Source organism: Dunckerocampus dactyliophorus, chromosome 3 (genome assembly GCF_027744805.1).
Source record: "Dunckerocampus dactyliophorus isolate RoL2022-P2 chromosome 3, RoL_Ddac_1.1, whole genome shotgun sequence".
Taxonomy (NCBI): domain Eukaryota; kingdom Metazoa; phylum Chordata; class Actinopteri; order Syngnathiformes; family Syngnathidae; genus Dunckerocampus; species Dunckerocampus dactyliophorus.
In genome coordinates, this window is record NC_072821.1 from 12944128 (window position 1) to 12965588 (window position 21461).

The window sequence follows — 21461 nt, forward strand, 5'->3', positions numbered from 1 at the left end:
ACAATGATATTGATCATCGTAATCCAAAATATTAAAGTCTTAAAAGAAAAAAAATTGGAAGGAAACAGGAAGTAAAATTCTGGTGACAATCATAGTATTCCCTGACAATATAACAGCCATACCGTCTCGGTCACAACATAAGGTATACCTGCAAAATCTAAGGAGATACAATACAAAATTCCAGTCCTTTAAAAAGATAAGAATTTCCAGTTTTGAGTGACACTGGCAGTGACTGTATTTGTTTGTGGAAGTTAACCCTTCTACTCCTGAACTGCTGTACTCTAAACGGTTAAAATTGCTGTTATTTCTCTGTAAAATATGCCACATGGTGACACTGTTATTTAATTGCTATTAGTTTGAGCCTATTAGTCAGACTGACTTGAAATTTCTCACACAGCTCAATGCGCTCTACAAATACCAACTGTGACTTCATGGCGTTTACCAAATGATGTGGTGATTCAGTTAAACACCTTTAGGGGAGTGACAGGCCCGTGTCTGTATAATCTGAGCAAGTTTTACCATCAAGTAAAACATCTTTGGAGGGGCATTGGTGGGACTTAGGAACAAGTTGCTTGCAAGTCATTGACCATTTGTCTAATGATTGCAAAACCTGGATGCATCCAAACTAGTTGACACTGCTGTGTATTAGGGATACCAAATGTTGTACAGTAAATGTATGGCTATTATTGTCAGCGTCTTACTAAATTTGTAATTCCTGTTTCCTTCTTAAAAATGAACTATATTTACGTATGACAATGTGAGGGAATTTCAGATTTAGGAAAAAGATTATTCCCCCCCATCAGCACGTGTACATAACTAAAAAATAAAGCTGTGGCAGTTGAGAGCATGCCAACGTGTAGTTGGCAGACTTTAAAATAATGCAGTGTTATGAAATGAAAAGCAGAGCAGTGTCTGGAAATGAGCTCATTGAATTGAAACTAAGAACCACACAAGCCTGTTCCACTGGAGATTGAAGGAGCTGTTGTTCCCGTGACATGGCAACATGCTTCATACACACTTGTGTCATGCATGCTGGGAGCTAGCACAGGATAGTCCCAATACTGCTAAATTTCCATTATATTGCTAATTCCACAAGTAAATGGTAAAAATGCAGAACACATGCCAGTACTGACCACACTGCCAGGCCAGCAGTTCACAGCAGCCTTTTGTGTTGGCCTCATCGTAACACCACTTCCCTGCTTTTGTTTGCTGATTTAGTCCATCGCATAATCCACCTCAGTGCCTTTATGTGGGAAACTGAAATGGCAAGTGCTCACTGTGCAAACAACAGGCTAAAGTGCTGAAGCAGGAATCATTCATCATGAAGTAAGCACTATAGGAATCATGGCGGTCAGGTGACTGAACCATCAGATAAAAGGCCCGATCATGACACAACACTCCTCTCAGCACAACTTTGTCCAGAAACAACAAACTGCTGCATAGAACGAAGTGGAAAAACTCCCTTCAAACATCAGTGCTGAGGAAGGAATCACGCAGGTGCCCTTCCTGTTATTTCAATCTGGACGCCGAAATATAACTGCACATATCTTCAAGTTACTGTACATGTGCACGGCTGCAGTTAGTGTGTGTTTCTTTGCAACAACCATGACAAGAGACATGATGGGGAAAAAAAATAAGTCATTTGTGTTCAGGTGCCTTTACCAAATGATGTGGAGGAACCTGTTGGGTTTGTTCTCATGCACCCATCGTCTATTATCATCATCACCTGCTGACATATCACCTTACACATCAATTGGCACAGATTATCATCTCCAGTTTTTTTCCGAACAGGTTAGCCTGCTTGATATTAAGTGTGGACCCTACTGATAATTCCAATCTCCTTGTGTGGTATTTTGGGTGTCACACGCCTTCACTGATGGACTATTCTTACCTAATGATGACACACTGGTTTTCTCGGTCAATCATCATGTTTCTGTACATGTTGTCTGCCAGGGCATAGATGTGAGGAGGGTTCTCATACTGGGCCTGATGGGAGGAATAGAATATTACAAAAGAGATTTATTCAAGCATTATGTACTCGATAAATTATAAATAAATGAAAATTTATCTTATTGTGTTGTCAACTTTTGCTACTGTCCAAAAGCAAATTGAAAACACACTAATAACACTGTTGTTTCCACTCTTTTAGAACTTGAATCCCACATCAGTTTTTTTCCCCTCCCATGTAATTTCAACAACAACTGATAATCTAAAGCACCCTACTCCAATGGCGGCCAACTCTGGTCCACAGATGACATCAGGCCAGTTAATCTACTCCATTTACACATACAAAAAAAAAGGCAAAATCCCACAAAGGATAAAAAAAAAAAAATACATGAAAAGAATGTTGAGCATTTTTGCAGTAGTCCTCAAATCAGCAGCAGTCATCTACAGTATCTTTAAGTAACTGGCTCCCGTGTTAAAAAGACCATCTATGTTAGTGGCTTTATCATCACTCTTGAAGGTGTTAAATGCTTCCCCCCCCTTTGTGTTTTTCTTTAGAAAAATGTGTTCTCCTGAACAATTTAGTTGAATAGCTCTAATGTTAATACAGGGGTGTCCAAAGTGCGGCCGGGGGCCATTTGCGGCCTGCGGCTGTTTTTTTATTGGCCCATGGCGCATTCTAAGAATACAATTATAAACTAGAAAACTTAAAAAAAATAAATAAATAAAAAAAAAACAGCAGCAAAAATGCAAAAAAAGAGCAGTCATTTTACAAAAATAAAGACAAAATATTAGAAGAACAAAATCATAAAGAAAAAAATTTGACTAAAGTTGAAATTAGTGCTGTCAAATTATTAAAACTGTAATCAATCAGTTTTCAAATGAATCATGATTAATCACCATTTGTAACTTAGTGTGAAATATTTCTTTTTACTTTACTTTATTTTATGAACAAAAAGATACATGACAGGACACAATTTTATCTATTTACACAATTTTATATATTTGTATTAACAGTTCCAAATGAGTTTAAAATTTAAATCACGCTAAAAGATACCACACATGTCTGAAAATTTATTTGCCTAACACTAGTCTCCTTAATAGAAGCAGAACATTTGAATCACACTTTAACCGTGTTATTATGAGCCATGAGGGGTTGTGTTCAAGGACACCACGTAGTTATTTAAGTTGAATACACTATGTTGAGTGTAAATGTATTTTCTGGGATTTCCGAGCAAACTTAAATGCAGCAATACTTCAGCAGTAAGAGTTAATCTATTGATAAGAATATTCACTTACTGTTTTTCTTTTGTCTTTGTTTATTCAGGCCACACATACACGCTTAATTAAGACCTTGTGATGTTCGGAGTGCCACTGAATGCACCTCGCCTTTTGATGACAAAAGGCTGCACATGTAATTTGTTTTACTGGGACTTATGTTGATTTATTTTACAGACAAAATGCACAGCATTAGTGCAGAATTAGCTCATTCCTGGCATGATAAAAACTCAACAATATACTCCTCATGAATGCAGACTTTATTACAGACTTTATTCTCTTTATATTGCACTCGCTACAAAACCTGAGAGTAAAATGTTGATGGATGATTAATATTTTTCTAACATTCAGTTTGCACAGGCACATTCAAAGGGCAGATTGGGATCACATCCGTTGTTGCCCACCCATTGAGCAGAGGGTGATTTTGTCTGACCATAAATACAATTGCTGATGCAGTAAGCAGTAAGCTTATCTGTGTGCTACTTGAGTATTTATTTAAGAGGCTAGTCAGTATAGAAGTGTGCTCTTGGCTCAGGGGACAAGCGGGCTGGCTTGAACACACAGTTCTATGACAGCACTGCCAAGCCTTCCTGTTGCTCGGGTCCAGTTTCTGACAGGCAACATCTGCAACCGCCAGCTGGAAAGATCGCACTGAATGCAACCCAGTTCTTTTCTCTGTAGACGGTAACATCTTGAAAGCTCTGAGTACTTGGACTTAAAAGACAAAATCCTACTTACTGCGCCTTGATACATCTCAACTTCTTTTTCCCCGAAGTACGGCATCTGCTTAAAGGGGTTGACGGAGATGAGCACAGGGCCAATGTATGTCTGATGAGGGCATTAGTTAAAGACCACAAATCGAAGACAAATCATGGAGAAACAGCCACATTAAAAGTATATCTGAATAGGTGTAGGCATTATTCAATCAGGTTCAACTGCACAATCTTTTGACTTCCAACACAAGGGTTGCATCAAAAAATCTGCCTCTCAAAGATAATCATGCTTATATTCAGGTCCACAGATTTATACATTCAAACAGGTGGTGCTACACGACTACTTCCCCAACCAGTCAGAGCTTCTCTTCCTGTCACTCACACCGGAGAGGTGCAGCAGTGACACAAGAGGAAAAAAAACGTCTCACAAAAGTTGGGCAACAGAGGAGTTATGATGCTAATATGAAAATAATGGTGATCAATGAAGAAGATTTATCAAACAACTGTCGAGCAGCTAATGTGTCGGTCACGAACGAATCGGCTCTAAGAACCAGCTCTTTGGAATGAACAACAGGAACCGAGTCGCGTCGTTGGGAGCCAATTAGTTTTTTCCTCGTCTTTTTTTTTTCTGTTAAAGGCGAATGTCATTGAGTCAAGATGTGTGGTGGCGTGTCTGTGTCCACACTGAGCAGGGGGAGGGGCGGGGTTAAACACGCTGTGGTGCTCGTAGAGCCAATTTGTTCATGAGAAATTTGCATCAAGAGATTTTACCTTCCATCCATCCATTTTCTATACCGCTTCTTCCTCATTAGGGTCGCGGGGGCATGCTGGAGCCTATCCCAGCTGACTTCGGGCGACAGGCGGGGTACACCCTGGACTGGTCGCCAGCCAATGGCAGGGCACATATAGACAAACAACCATTCACACTCACATTCATACCTATGGGCAATTTAGAGTCGCCAATTAACCTCACCTGCATGTTTTTTGGAATGTGGGAGGAAACCGGAGTACCCGGAGAAAACCCACGCGCACACGGGGAGAACATGCAAACTCCACACAGAAATGCCCAGGGGAAAATCGAACCCAGGTCTTCCCAATGTCCAAGCTGTTACTGTGTTGGACAACGTGCTAACCACTAGACCACCGTGTGGCGAGATTTTACCTATTTTTATTTTACATTTTTTTACCTATTTTCAAAAAAAGTACAAAAACAAAGACCCTTCTCAATAGGCAAATTAGGTCAAAATAGAGATTTTACCTATTTTGACCTAATTTGCCTATTGAGAAGGGTCTTTGTTTTTGTACTTTTTGAAGTATAAATAAATCCATTTAAATAATAAACATTTCATATCATGTATTTTTTACATTAGTAATTCATTTTACACAATATAAATAATTTAGTAATAAATTAATTTAAGACAAAAAAAAAATCTGAGGAGCTATTTGGGAGTTGAGGGAGCCGAGTGAGCCGAGCCAAAAGAACCGTCTCTGTAAAAAGAGCTGAAATTTCCATCACTAGCAGCTAAGAAATGTCATATCCTTTTCTTTTTTTACTTCAAGTTGACTGTGTTTATGCCAACTGAACAGTCTGGTAGCTCTGTTATTGAGTAAGAGCTGTTCGAGACATTATGAGACTTTTCTGCTGTGGACTATTCAAACTAAGTTCCTGGTTGTTACAGATGACTGAGACTAGGCTGAGCACGTAACACCGTTGTGACATTTTACACCCTGCAGCCAAAGCGCTGCTGGTGACAAATAAAGCTGCTATTGTGGCAGGCCAACAGTGACCTGCAGCATTGCTGACAGGGAGGCCTCCCAGTCACTGCTGTTTGCTGGCCCATCTACAGTAAATCCTGCCTGTGAAAAAGCCTGAAGCTGCCAGCAGTTCATCACACCCAAACACTGCCATCAAATAGTACGTGGATTTGGATTTCCTTGTTTAAAATCTTCTAAATTATGCAATGTACACTGCTCTGAGTTCAGCATTTAAAGCTAAACCAGAATAATTGCTCCAAAAGTTATGGTATTAAATATTCACAGGCTGTTAAGTGCATTACAACGCCACAGGTGATGCTATCACCCCAACTGCATGTTACGGCCAAATGGAGGCCTTAACAATGTCATTTCTGGAAAATGTACAATAACAACTCCGATGGAACTCAGAGAGTAGACCTTTGCCAGGGCAAACAATCCTACACATGTCCATCTGACTGGTTTGAGTGAAATATCATGGCATGCTGGGCAAAATTGTTCAAATCCAGCCCGGTACTTAGAGGTAATAAGTATTATAAAGTGGCTTCCTAGCTTTTTGCATCTCGGCTCTATACGGGTCTTTATACGACTTGGTCAGTGTACGCAGACGGCAATGGCCTCTGGCCTCAAATGATTCATATGTGGCGGTAAAAAATATATATATAAAATACTACATGATTTAAAGGGGTCTAATTACAGGAGGTAGTAGGTAGAGGAGATCCTTCTCTCCAACAGGTTCTTTAACAGAACTCTGCATGGCAGAGCTGACTTTTAACCATTTTCGGCACACTGTAACACTGTTTTTCTGGAAATGTAACACCATACGCCCCACTGCACTTTTCTCTCAGCCTGGTTTTTATTGTTTGTATTTTTAGTTATTGTATGTCTTATTGTGTTGAGCAGTTCTGTGAGTACAGTATCTATCTATCTTATGGAAAACTGATGTCTCTCTACGCCAAAACCGGCTGCTCTGAACTGGGTTGTTTCGAGGGAGCTTTAATTGTGCTGTAATTCTTGATTCTTGGAAGTATTCTGATCAAACTAAGCATGCCCCAGATATGTTATAAGACAGCTAGGAACTCTTTTAATCTGAATAAATGGTTAATATGTCTTGAAAAACATAGCAGCGATTGTTTAGAGAAGATTATATTCATGCTTTAAACATGCACAGTGGCTGCTCTTTACCACCATTTGCACCACTTTGATAGCCAAAAGGAGTATCTCTTCCTTCCTTGAGCAAATGAGCAGGGGTGAAACATCTGGCAGTGGTACTGACATGACCTTTCCCCCCTTCAACACAGAAGGGGCAGGCTCTACCTTCCGATAGCAACCTTATGCACTATTGCGAGTGACTATGGGGCTATTCTGGGAAAGCAGAGGTGACGGGAAGCTCGCCATTCCTCACTGAGGTGCGAGCCAGCATTGTGAGGCAAGGATACAAAGATGTAGTCATCCATGTATCTCTTCTTCAGGTTGTCCACAATGGCGTCTTCGTTGATCTTGGTGAGCAGCACCATGTCATCCACCCCGCTGAGCTTGACATTGTGGCTCTGCCAGTGGTACCCGTAATGACCCCGGCTCCCCTGGAACAAAGTACATATAGTGAACAATGGTTAGATGAGCCATATGCAGGCGACAAGATGACTCACATGAACAGTGAGTGGCTTTAAGGCACATGTGGCTATGAGGTAATCAGATTAAAAAAAAACGCTTATTCATCTCAAAGTTTGCATGATGACTGTGTTCCCTTTTCCTCTTTGTGTGAAGGATGCTTGGATCAAACTTGTGTCCAAACAATGCCCACGTCCCTTGTTTTCTTTTAAGCTGACTGACTCTCCGGAGATGTGAGGTCATCCATCATGTGTTATGAGTCACTTCTGTGTCACTCAGTGTGGCTACTGTGGAAGAGGGTCACAACGCGCTGTGAAGACTGTTTCTCCCGGATGAAGAATCACTCCAAGTGCATTCACTACTTGACTTCCTCCCAAGAGGCAAGTGAGGAAGTTTGTCGAGAGGAGTCGACGCCATACTGTCAGAAGCAAATTAAACTATGAAAAACATTTACAAACATGACGTTTATCAATATGTGTTTTATTTTGGTAGTCTGCACTGGTGTAGAACTGCACTGCAACATATGGAGAGCTGTCTCAAACATTTCTAATGTAGAGAAATAAGGCAATCACAAAAATTCAGCACTCTTCTGAGTATATTTAGTTCTATACAAGCGCAAAGTAAATCTACAATAACACAACAAAGTTAAACAATTACCTTTCATGAACATGGAGTCATATATGTTTCCATATCAAATTAATAAAGAACACACTCCTTTTTGTTCACAAGCAAGAAAAAAATCTAGTGGGGAGTAAGGCGGTAATTACCTTGATAATTAACTTGGTGTGCTTTTAACATCTTCCAGAGTAAATTTAGGTTTTACGAAAAGAAAATAAACCACTTTACAAAATGAGTAATGGTAGGGAATATTTGGCAACAATGCGTGGCATTACAGAATTGGGGATGAATACCATTATTACGAGGGGTGTCACAAGACACCTAACTCGCAGTAAGTACAATTGATAAATAAATATATGACTTGACAAACACTTTTTAATTTAACAAAGTCACAAAACAATGCAGGTGCGTTTTGAAATGTTTATTGCCCCGCACCCCAAATTATTATATAAACAATATAATTGTCAACATTACTTTGAGAGCAAATTAACCACCACTACTGTTATAATAAATCATATACAGTGGTGTGAAAAGGTGTTTGCCCCCTTTCTGATTTATTTTTTTTGCATGTTTGGCACACTTTGTTGTTTCAGATCATCAAACTAATTTTAATATTTGTCAATGACAACACAACTGAACACAGAATGCAGTTTTTAAATGGAATTTTTATTATTAAGGGAGAAAAAAAATCAAAACCAACATAGCCCTGTGTCAAAAAGTGATTGCCCCCCCACTTAACTGAGATTAATTGAGATCTATCAGTCTGGAAAAGGTTAAAAACCCATTTCTAAAGCTTTGGGCCATTATCCACAAATGGCAAAAACATGGAACAGTGGTGAACCTTCCCAGGAGTAAATGGCCAACCACAATTACCCCAAGAACACAGCGACCACTCATCCAAGAGGTCACAAAAGACCCCAAAACAACATGCAAAGCACTGCAGGCCTCACTTGCCTCAGTTAAGGTCAGTGTTCATGACTCCACCATAAGAAAGACAACGGGCAAAAACGGCGTGCATGGCAGAGTTCCAAGATGAAAACCACTGCTGAGTAAAAAGAACACTAAGGCTCATCTCAATTTTGCCAGAAAACATCTTGATGATCCCAAGACCTTTGGTCTGATGAGAAAAAAGTTTAACTTTTTGGACGGTGCGTGTCCCATTACATCTGGCATAAAAGTAACGCTGCATTTCAGAAAAAGAACATCATACCAACAGTAAAATATGGTGGTGGTAGTGTGATGGGCTGGGGATGTTTTGCTGCTTCAGGACCTGGAAGACTTAGCTGTGATAAATGGAACCATGAAATCTGCTGTCTACCAAAAGATCCTGAAAGACAATGTCCGGCCATTTGTTGGTGACCTCAAGCTGAAACGAACATGGGTTCTGCAGCAGAACAATGATCCAAAACACACCAACGAGTCAACCACTGAATGACTGAAGAAAAACAAAATGAAGACTTTGGAGTGGCCTAGTCAAAGTCCTGACCTGAATCCTATTGAGATGCTGTGGCATGACCTTAAAATGGTGGTTCATGTTCAAAACCCTCCAATGTGGCTGAATTACATCAATTCTGCAAAGATGAGTGGGCCAATACATATATATAACTCACACAAAACATTGAATAACAGTGTGTCTGCTTTCATCTTGTGGGAACAGGGTCAATTAAGCACAACACTGTCCATGTGATGATGGGTTCGAGCGCACTGGTAACTTTAGCGTTAGACATAGGTTTTCGGACATCAACCAATCAGAGGACAGAATAAAAACGCTTAATTGAGCACCTCGGACCTCGCTACATTATGCCTAGCTGCCACTACACGAATACGTCAGATTTTGTTCTACCTACTGTTGCTGACTATTGTGCTCTGAGTAATATCACTCCAAAATAAGTTATACATCTATGTATGAAAGGCTCCAGCATACTCCCGCGACCCTAGTGAGGATAAGCAGCATTGAAAATGGATGAATGGATGGATGGATGATTCTTGCTGATATCAGATCGATATCGGTATTCAAGGCTGCAATATCGATATCGTATGAGAAGTGAAAAAGTTTGTACTGGGACAACCCTAGTATGTATAGAGTTTAAAGTAGTAACAGAAGAAGTAACATCAAAATATGTCTGAAATACAAAACACACTCTAAACATACTGTCGTAAACAACCACAATGCATCACATCAAGTATCCTCCAGTTCAGGAATTTTCAAAGTGTAGCAAGCACAGTAAGCCTCCCTTCAGATGGTCACCGGTGGTCTATGACCTATCTCTATGTATGTGCATTTATATGAACCATAATGGCTGCTCAACACAATCAGATTGTAATGTTTAATGCCATTAAATCTTCAAAATTGAAAGTGATCCAAGTAAAACTATGTTCTGTGCAACATTGTGAGCGCCATCTACTGTATTAGATTATGTCACTAACACTTTAAATCATGCGATAATAAATGTTGAGCATGTTTTGACTCCACAGACAAAACCCCAGACCCATTAATTCCTCAAAATCTCTAATTGACAACAGTGTGTTTTGGGGGGGAAGCCACTGAATGGGTGGGGAAAAAATATCAAGTGCACTGTAATTAACCTGTCTGGAATGGAAAAAGCGCAGTTTCATGATAGCTGTAACAAGTTGCACGCACACATAGGAGATGCATGTCAAATGTTGGAAGAATAGTTTCATGTGTTTTGATTTGGGCTGCTTTAATGAGGCAAGAAGACTGAGAAAATAGTCTTACATCAACAGTCATTGGGAGTAGCTGAACAGGAAAGGAGGAAGGCGCACACACACACACACACACCCACATACACACACAAAGATGCCTGGGAGGTGCCTGGCCTGACCACACACACTCCGCTGGAGCCGTGTGGGGTTAAAGGTTATAGTGTTCAAGTGTGATAATATCGGTGGTTATGTGAAGATGCCACTTTCCATCCAACATTATTTAAGTACAGTATGCTGTAACTTAAAGAATTGAAACTGTGCTTGTATTTTATAATTTCCTTCCAATTTTATAATTTCAACAAGGGAGTGTTTGATATTTAATAAACCAAACCCAAGTAAAGGGATCAGTCTTTTTCCCATTAGTTCATACAAAGGCATTCCAGCGTCAGTCGTGATCTATAGTCCATGCAAATACCATTACCATATATGGAGAGTACTGAGCAGAAGCTGGCTCACCGAACAGGAAATGGCTGGCTTTGATTCAGTATCATAAGCGGCACTTTTCCCCTCATTTCTCCCTTCTGTGCTTTTCCAACCCAGAAGCTGACACACAGTCCAACCAGTGTTACAACTGTGAGAATGAGCAAGAGAAATAGGGGCAATTCTCCCCAAATTAGAAGCAATTGATGCCGCTAGTCACTTTGTAATGTAATGGCAACCTTGCGGTACTGCTCTACTTGGAGGTGAAACAATAGCATCAATGAGGAAATGCTGGCCAGATTGTGATTGTGTGTACCAAAAAATTAAGTGCGCAGTGACAGAATGGCCCGGCAGTGACAGAATGGCCCGGCAAACAAAGAGCAAAACAAAACACAATTAGGTGCTCATTTCTCTTCCTCAAGACCCTGAAAGCTGCCTAAAGTAGTCCAAAAATTCCTATGGAGAGATTAATGTTGGATAATCCCTCATGTGTGACTAGTTGTGCCACAATGATACACTTTGACCTCATTGTTCTGGTATCAAAAACATTTTCAAAGGTCCCCATCTATGCAAATTTGAATGTTTTCATAATGTACAGCCTGAGACCTAAAACTAGAGCCTGTTTATGATCTGACTATTATCTCCCTCACTTATTTGCTTCACCTTTGAGAGATGAAGTGCTCAGTTACTTATGAAGTGAAGTTTAGGGATCAACAATATGTTTTAAAAGCCGATACAAATACCGCTAACTTCCTGCTTCTCAATACCAATACTGATAACTGATATTTTATATCTATTAATTTTTACATTGAGATTTAACAGTAGTTTGTACACACCTGGAGGTAAGAACAACTCAAACTTGGACTTCACCAACGGTACCTATAGTTGAGTCCTAACCAAAATCCTGACTTTTGTTTGTATTTTTTTGTATTATTTGTACTATTTATGTACTATATTTTATGTACCATTTGTACTACCAACAAAAGTACAAACCGTGGCTCCAAGGGATTTACTAGTTGACAAAAGCCAGCATCTTTTTCGCATTTTTCAACACTGCGGTGATAGGAACATGCCACGGGCCCTGGGCGTTGTAGCGACGCTGGCATTTCAGGTGACTGATAAGGTTTGATGTGTTCAAGTTGTTTGAAGCTTTTTTCCCCTCACCACGGAATATTGATTGACGTCATGTTTGTTTACAAGAGAGCTTGGGAAGTTAGGACAGGCTGTTTGCAGCACGTGCTTGATTTGCTCAAGCTAACCCACCTACAGCACAGTACGGTTCATCTTTTTAATGTTATCGGCTTTATCGGTATGACATCATAATTCCTCATACTGGCCCGATAATTATCATGCACCCCAAGACATGATCCTGTCTCTAGTTAGGGTATATGAGTCCATACCCATTATTAAAAAATATGATATATGGGACCATTACATGTTATTGGTGATTTTTTTTTTTTTTAAATAAAATGATTTATTAACTTATTTTTAGGTTTGCCGGAGTCTTCACGGGTATAGTTCAACTTCCTATAGCTGATTTTCTATAGACGACAAACTAGTTGAAACTGAATTAAGAGCATCTCTGCTGGCTCAGACAAATAGTGCACTCACATATGATCCAGGTCCTAATGATCAATTATTATGTCCATCCTTATACCTAACCTAACATCTCCTTTTTTTTAGCAGGTAATGTACTTGATGTTGACAACAATTGGCTAACAGCAGGGCTATACAGAGATTACGTCCATTTCCAGATTATTTGCCTCACTAGTCATTTATAACAAGGCCACTGGTGATTGAGCCAAGGATTAAGACCCCACTAATCTAATTTTGTAAACATATGTCACATATTAAAAGGCGATTCTCTTAATAATGGATAAAAAAAACAATATGTTGCTACATTGCTTTCTTTCCTTCCTAAATCTGATAATACTAAAGATGAAAACAAAAATTTCATACCCAATTGGTTTCATATATTGTATTTAAGTTTATACTCTCCATAACCAAGATCACAGTGTGGAATCATCCATCCATCCATTTTCTATGCCGCTTATCCTAATTAGGGTCGCGGGAGTGTGCTGGAGTCTATCCCAGCTGACTTCGGGCGAGAGGCGGGGTACACCCTGGACTGGTCGCCAGCCAATCGCAGGCAGTGTGGCATCATGTGCATCAAAAACATGATTTTCCTACTCAGTCCTCGTGTATCCACATGCATGTGTTTTGTCTAGATGCCAACACTGGTGGCTTGCTTTTAATGTGAGTGACGTACGGACATCAACAAATTGAGCCATGAACTTTGCTTGTAATTATCCAACAATCTATCGTAGGGGGAACACGAAATACGTCTTACTTGGACAAAGTTGAGTCATTGTTGTTCTGCAATGTGGCTGTAAGAAGAGAATGTTGTGAAAAAGGATCCTTGCTGGTGCGTTCAAATGCTGTGGGAAACTGAACAACTCACAAATAGTTGTAATGATTTCTAAACTATTTTGTAGACTTTAAATACATTTTCAAAAAATGTGTTTTAGCACATAACATTAGTGACTCAATGGAGCAATGGACTGCTTCCCAGCACCTGAGGAGCAGTAATGGGAGTTGGGCTCCTCCAAAGTAGGTAAAGTGTGGGTGAAGCATATCCCTGTTCCACTCCTAGGCAGTTCAACTTGAGCCCCTATGGACTCAACCACCCAGTCAGAGTCCCAGAAAAATGTAACACTTTAATTAATCCATCAAGAGTAAATTCATAGAAGGGAGGTCAGAGTGAGCGGGCTGCACAAACCCACCATAGAACCACCAGTTAAAAAGTCAGTGCTTTGCTTGAGGGCCCATCAGAAGGAAAGAAGCACCTTTCCACCTAATAGCACTTGTCCAATATGTTAAGCAGTTTGTGTGTGGACACGTGATACAGGCAGTATACAAATGAATTTTTCAGTGCACTGTTGCTGCTCCATGTGAATGGGGATTGTTGTACAGTCATCCCTAACTACATCGCGGTTCAAACGTCACCTTTTCAAAAACTAATTAATAAATGATGATCGTTTCATGGTTGACTATGGCCTATTATTAGTCAAAAAATATTGAAAGACATGTTATATGTAGTATTGTGGTCACCAGGCGTCAGTAATGTTGAGTAATACTAATGAGACATTACCTTACATTACATTACCTTAACTTGCACTGCATGGAGAATCAGTCATGGTATACCTGATGTAAATGACATAGTGAAAAAATGTTCTCCCATTCCGTGTGGCAGTGTTATGTTTTTGCTTTCTTACTTTATCCTTCTTCCCCACTCAGTTTCAGACTCTTAAGTTTAGAATAAATAAACTGGATGCGAACTCGTTAGCTCGGTGTGCGTGTAAGAGTTGCGCAATGTGGTGTAAACAAAGCCAGCAGTAGTGCAGCAGTGTCCATTATTTACAAATGTACGTTATGTATGCCAGATGCATGTCAGACTGGTTGTCCTGTATATCAATCAAGTGACAAACGTCATAGTGAGGATGAATGATAGGCTGACGTTGATTTTTTTTTTTTTTATGCTATGCGATTGACCCTCATTACGTTCGAGATACTACAACAAAGAACTTTCCCAATCCTAATGTGTGAGTGGTGTCTTATTATGGCATATCATGTTTACTATACTGTATTAGGCAATACGAGTGTAAAGGTGACTGACTATAGGGGTGTTATTTCATGTCTACAGGGCTATAATGTTAAAAACCAATTTTACAAAAGGTTTTCTATGCTCTAACTACGAAAATATTTCGCTTATTAATATTAAGTCCTACTTAGCTATAATACAGTTTTTAACATTATTAGAGCCCTCTAGACATGAAATAACATTAAATAACAGCCTTGTAGTCACCTTTGCACTTGTAATACCCAATAAGAGTATAGGTAGGTAGGTACTTTATTAATCTCCAAGAGAAATAAATAAGGCATTTAAGACATAAATAGGACTTATGCTTGTAGGTGTTGCTGTAAATGTGTTCCCCAGGGGAGTTGCGTTCCCAAACAGACAGGAAGTGACGCCAGGGGTTCAGAGTTGTGTTTTAGCTTGACGTGTGTTACTGCAGCAACAGTAGCCTGTGTTTTTATTACGGATTTTAATTAGGGATTATTGTGCCTATTGTGAGATCATTCAAACCTACAATAAAAGCCTGTTATTACGGCGATCAAGTCTGGTGCGTTTGCGTCTCACTGAACTTTACAGTAACATTACTGACACCTAGTGACCAGTGTAGAGTACTACATATTATCATGTTTTAGTATTTTTGTTTATTTAACCATTTTTATGCTTGAAAATTATTAATTTAGGCCAAAAATATGTTTTTTTTCCCACTAATAATAGGTCGCATCCAACCACAAAACAGCGTGATTTATTAATTCATATATTTTTGAAAAACTGCGATAAGAGTGAAGCCGTGAAATTTGAACCGCGATGTGGTGGGGCACTACTGTATAATGTTTCTGAACCGGCCAAAAATACAACATAATGCTTATCTGTGGTCTTGAGTCATCGTTTTTTAAATTTCCCTCTGGCTCAATAATGTGTCTATCAATCTATATTTGATTCATAAAATGATCTGCTCGAGCTTAGGCAAAAAAGAAGCTAATATTTTGACAACAGTACTTCCACCTGGACTCTACCTTTGTCCTCTCTCTTGTGGGTAATGAGTCCAAACGAAGATAACCTGACAGCCTGCCTGTCAGTATGAGCAACACTGTAACACTGTTATTATACACCATGTAGTTAAACAACTCCAATAATACACATTGTTAAACTGATACCTATACGACAATGTCAACTGTTGAACATAGAGTGTGGTGTGACCAGTGGGGCTCAACATTGTAAGGTCAAAACAGATAAGAGTAGATAGTTATGTCATTATATTGCAGGATGATGGAAACATGAACACTTGACTAGCTGTAAAGACACATAATGCTGTGCCTACAGGGAAGGGTGTGTGTGCGTGTGTGTGTCGCACTAAAGAAAAGAAAAAGGATCCCAAACAAATCCCGACCCTGACTAAATTACACACCATTTCACTTCTACAGAGGCAGCGTTTATCCTGAGAGCTGATTTGAAAACATCTCAAACAAAATCAGTGTTTTCAATGGAAGATAACTACGGGTAAAATATAGTTTATGAGACGATTGTGGTTCAGGGTGGAACTCTGTGGAACATGTCACCCCAAGTACAGTATATTTTCTTTTTACAGCAGTCTCTGTAGTGGTTGAACGTAAACAAACCATCTGCAGTGAAAATGGATACATAGTCATTCTATGTGTGTCACCAGGACTTCCCGCTCAAGTTTCAATCAATAATACTCAAAAGCAAAAAGGTCGGCAGCAGACATTGGTACCACTTGCATGCAAAGAAATTATTGTGCACCGCCTAAAACACTGTGCCTTCACCCACTAGTTTGTTTGAGAAATCATGATATGGTAGTGTTATTGTTCCAGTCCAGTTCTGTAGGTGGTGGTAGTACTGGTGGGTCACTGCCCCAAAGAGTACAGGAGCTGCACATTTACAAAGCTGTTCTAAAAGATTTTTTCTATGTCAATTCTGCAGTCAAGAGTTGTTGAGAAACTGAACAAACTGGTTCTCTGTTCCATGGCTAAATACTATCTATAGGAAGACGTAGCTAAAAACTAACTAAGAACTAAGAACTAGGACAGGCTCCAATACTGTTAATGCTCTTTGCTCTCTTACTCTTAATTAAAAACACACCTCTCACGAAGGCCTTTTCACATTAGTTTCACTGTGTGACATGGTGTGGAAACTGTACTGTACTTAATGAAGGGCACTTTAATGAGCTCTGAACACTGTTCAATTCATTCACTGCGAGCAAAGAGACATAGCCGAGTGAGACTGTACCACATACAGCAAAAATGTTACGTTTCTTCAATGACTATACTAAGTCATTAGAAAACACGTAAACAGGTTAATAGCTCAAATATAGTATATGGTGTTGAATTCATACAAGAACAAAATAGTGAACAAAAATCAATCACTAAAGTAATGAAGCCTCATACTGTTTAAATTAGTTCAGTGTTCTGTATTGAGTATTCTACAGACGTCAGTAAGATAAGAGTAGTGACTAACAATGTTCCAGAGGAACCAAACACCTGACAAGCCTTTAAATACTTTGACTCAGTTATTGTTCTCTTTTGAGGCCGGCCTACTTAATGTATGCTTGTTTCCCATCATAATCAACAGTGCATACTGTATGTACAAACTAGGGATAATATTGGCATAAAAATTAGGTATCTGTTAATAACGGTATAGTTTTTTCTGCCGATAATGATATATGCATGCGAGTGATGAGGTCGTGCTCCACACAGCAACAAGCTAGCTAGCTCGGCATGTCTGTGATCTGGACGTTCCAACATCACACCTCAGGAGAAATCACTCAGGCTCACATGCAGCTAAGGTACCTGCATGAAAATAATAAGTGACGGGTGACGTGGCGAATTAATCCAGTTCATAATTTAAATGATCGTATTTAGTCCACAGTTTCATACTTTGCACTTCTTATAGGGATGTTCGTGCCACATAGAAATGTGCAACTTACATTACCTTGTGCAACTTCACTTTACTTTGTTCTTATACGGATGTTTGTGCCACATCAAAATTGCTTTATTTGTCAAATTGTATCATTGCCAGCATTATTTAATTGGATTCTTATTCGTGAATTTGTTAGAAATGTGTTATTTTAGTTGACTATTGGTCATGATTTTTTTAAATGACTTGTTGAGACAAAATGTTTAAAATTAATATGTCCCTTTTTCTATAACTTACGTTGCACGTTGCAGCATTTGTCTTATTTTGCCCAGTGTTTGTGAAATGCACCCAGTGGCATTACAATAAAAGAAGCATTATGTGTTCATTACATGAGATGTGACCTGACCTTCATTTGAGGAGAGCGCTCCTGCCAATATTGATATCGGTTGCTATCGGTAAGTGACTGTGCTCTGCTATGCAAGTGGTATATCGGTAAGAAAGCCAATATGGAGCATCTCTACAGCTTGGTAATTAATTTATTTAAAAAAGGTCCCATGTGAGGATAGTTATTCAAATGAACCAAATAGTAGTAGTAGTAATACTTAAATACTAGGGATGAGCCGGATACTCGTTTTAGACGAGTATCCGTTACAGATAATGCATTTTTGACGAGTACAAGCATGAAACGAGTACAGCTCATTATCCGTAATTGTGATGAAGGAAAATCCTCATTGGGTAACTACTTATGTATTCACTCTTCATGCTCTGTGATTGGCCAGTCACACACAGCGAACGCCCCTTCCTAGACAGACTCCCTACAGCCAGAAAGAGGGGTACGTGGTGCATTTGACAAGACAGAGCTGTAAACAGCTCGTGTTGCGTTGGTCACTGCCGGTGTTTTTTTTTTAAATCTCCATGCTTCTATCTCGTAATGTTAAAGAATCCTTCAAAAAAATTCCTGGAACCAGACGGTCATCCGGATCACCCCACAAAATTTTCTCAGTTCTTCCATATCCCATTTCTGACAATGCCTGAAAATTTCATCCAAATCCATTCAGAATTTTTCAAGTTATTTTGAACACAGACAAACAAACAGATAAATGCGGGCAAAAACATAACACTGCGCTTGCGCTTGGCGGGGGTAATTAAATGATTTTGTGTGGAATTTGCGTTTTTAAATAGCTTCTGGAAGTAACAGAAGCAAATTGGAGTGCGCTTCTGTCAGCAACCAGAAGAGGCGCTGTTAATTCAGACTTAGCTCATTGGTGGTCTAAAGAATAACCTGCCATCAACGATGGAAGTTGAGCTGCATCCACATAGAGCTTTGCTATGTAACACTACTCCTGGCAGCATTATTCCGCTCAATACAAGACTGGCATGGAAACAGGAGAGAAATACAATATTTAAATAATCACAAGTAATCATTAATGTTCAACCGTAACCGAGATTTAGCCTAATGAACTACTTAGTAATATGTTTTACTGTAACATTGTCATTGCAACCCAGTTTTTTGTTAATCAGTGGCAGACGTAATTAAAAAAAAAACACACACATTTGATTACCTCTTTGGTTGGTGAACATGTTTGAAAACATTTGCTTCTTCGCACATGTAATCCTTTAGTTCAAGCTCATTAGTTGTTATCAGCTGTGTTCACTGGTTGATTACTTAAGCCCATTGCATTGATCATCTGGCATGGATCATCTGTGTTTGCTACTTCAACCTAGCTGACTGAATCAGCAGCAAATGACATTGTGTGAAGACTTTCAGATTCCCAAAAACATCGAAGCTTCACTCTGATTTCTGTTGGAGATATCACTGTAAGCTTCAGAAACACTGGCAAAAAATAAAAGTAATAATAAGGTTCGTGAAACGATAAAACTAAATCTTATATTAGGCAGCAAAAGAATATGACTATTTGCCATAAAGAAACATACATTAAAAGGTAAACACATTACTTTTGTAATCGTGCGTCCTGACTATTGCCCCCTGCGGGCTCGGAGTAGAATGCATCAGACACACTACAGCTGAGAATCTGCTGTAATGATAGCAGCATGATCAAGCAAAAAAAATTGGCTAAGACACAACAGCAACAGTGGACCTTTTCAGTGACAGTCTGATAATATTATTGTTGTATCAGGTCACAGCCAAGTAAAAGGCTTCAGGCTTTAAGTTGGAAAGGCTAGTTATTAACAGGTGAGCTAAAGACTACTGGGCTTTTTTTTTTTTTTTAAATGTTGATGTTAATGTTTGGGAGTTTCACACAGACACCAAACATAATTCATGACCATTATCTTACAACATACAGAGGACGCACTTCAGTTCATATTATGCTGGGAATGTGCTCAGAGGAAAGAAAGCTCAAATGCAGAAGTTATACAACTGTTCAGAAACTACACCAGTTTACAGAGAAATGATTTCACCAAGCTGGAATACCAATAAATGAATTAATCAAGTACTATGGCCCCCACGGGCTGCAAGAAAATGGATAGCATCAATCAGCAATCTGATTGGATGCTTGGTAGGATTGTACATCTCTTTGTGATAGCCGATTTGATTCGTATCTAGATATACTATTCATAAAAGATACATTTTAAAAACAGAATGATTCTATACAGTATACAAAAAATATGATTCTATCTGATATAATTCTATGGCTGACATTTGTTGATAAACACATTAATCTGGAGGGAAGACACCCTCAAAGTCAACTCAAAACCTACCTCTTCAATAAAATATATAGTTAGACCTGACCCCTGATACGCTGATACTGTATGTATCAGAGACACTCCCGTATGTTCCTTGTACTAAGATCAAGACTTCTGGGTTGATCTATCATCTAGCCCTCTATTTTTATATCTTAACCCAACCGGTCAAGACAGACAGCCGCCCCACCACACTCATCTCTGTTGGTCTTGCTGGTCAAGATTTGTTGTGCTACCAGTAGATTTCATAGCTGCTCTGCATAACTTAGAAATTCCGTGGCTTTTGTTGAGTTTTTTGTAAAGTCCTTTTTTGTAAAATCCAAAGACGTTTTTATTTTGCTGATGTGTTGAAAAGCCTTTGTGGTGTCCAGCTACTGCTACCATGTTGCTACTATTTATATCCATTCCCGTCTTGTTATGATAAGGTACAGAGCATGAGTGACAACCGTTTGTGGGCAGCCCAGCTCTTTTCGTTGTTTTACAGGCTCAATGTCAACCGATTGCTAGTTTCGCGATACCTGGTGCTTGTCTCTACAATCGCTTAATGCTAAGTATTTATGGCTGATCCTTGTTGACGGAGGAGGCTGCTACCGATGCAGTTGTATCTCTTTCACAATCCTAACGCTTAGTAACTGCTCTGAGCTGACTACGACATAATTGCTTTATCAGAGGTTATTGTGTCCCCCATCTTTTCTATAAGCTTTATGAGAAAATGTTTTTGGGTGACAAAAGCAAATGAAGACATACATTTTTGACACACAACAGCATCACAGGCATTTAAAATCTATTCTAAACTGAACCCCAGCAATCAGAGGTGCTAACTATCAAAGTATGTCAGTTTATACCAAATAATCTGATGATCCATCCATCCATTTTCTATACCACTTGTCCTCCATTAGAGTCACAGGTCAGCTGGAGCCTATCCCAGATGACTTTGGGCAAGAGGTGGGGGTGGGGTACACCTTGGACTGGTCATCAGCCAGTTGCAGGGCACATATAGACAAACAACCATTCATACTCACATTCACACCTTTGGACAATTTAGGATCTCCAATTAACCTAAAGTGTTTTTGGGATGCAGGAAGAAGTCCCACCCACGCATGGGGAGAGCATGCAAACTTCACACAAGAGATGTTCCAACGGAGATTCGAATCCTTGATCATGCTAACCACTAGGTCACCGTGTGGTCC

General features: G+C 39.4%; 1 protein-coding gene across 2 annotated transcripts in view; it reads right to left on the reverse strand.

Annotated features, from left to right (window-relative positions):
- The window catches only part of myo1ea (myosin IEa), a 58141-nt gene that overhangs the window by 33376 nt on the left and 3304 nt on the right, over positions 1 to 21461 (reverse strand). For both annotated transcript variants that reach the window (XM_054769854.1, XM_054769853.1), the window contains exons 2-4: positions 7127 to 7270; positions 3961 to 4050; positions 1892 to 1986 (exon numbers count right to left, since the gene is read on the reverse strand). In XM_054769854.1, coding sequence (XP_054625829.1) covers positions 1892 to 1986; positions 3961 to 4050; positions 7127 to 7270 — 329 coding nt within the window. The remainder of the gene's footprint in view (positions 1 to 1891; positions 1987 to 3960; positions 4051 to 7126; positions 7271 to 21461) is intronic.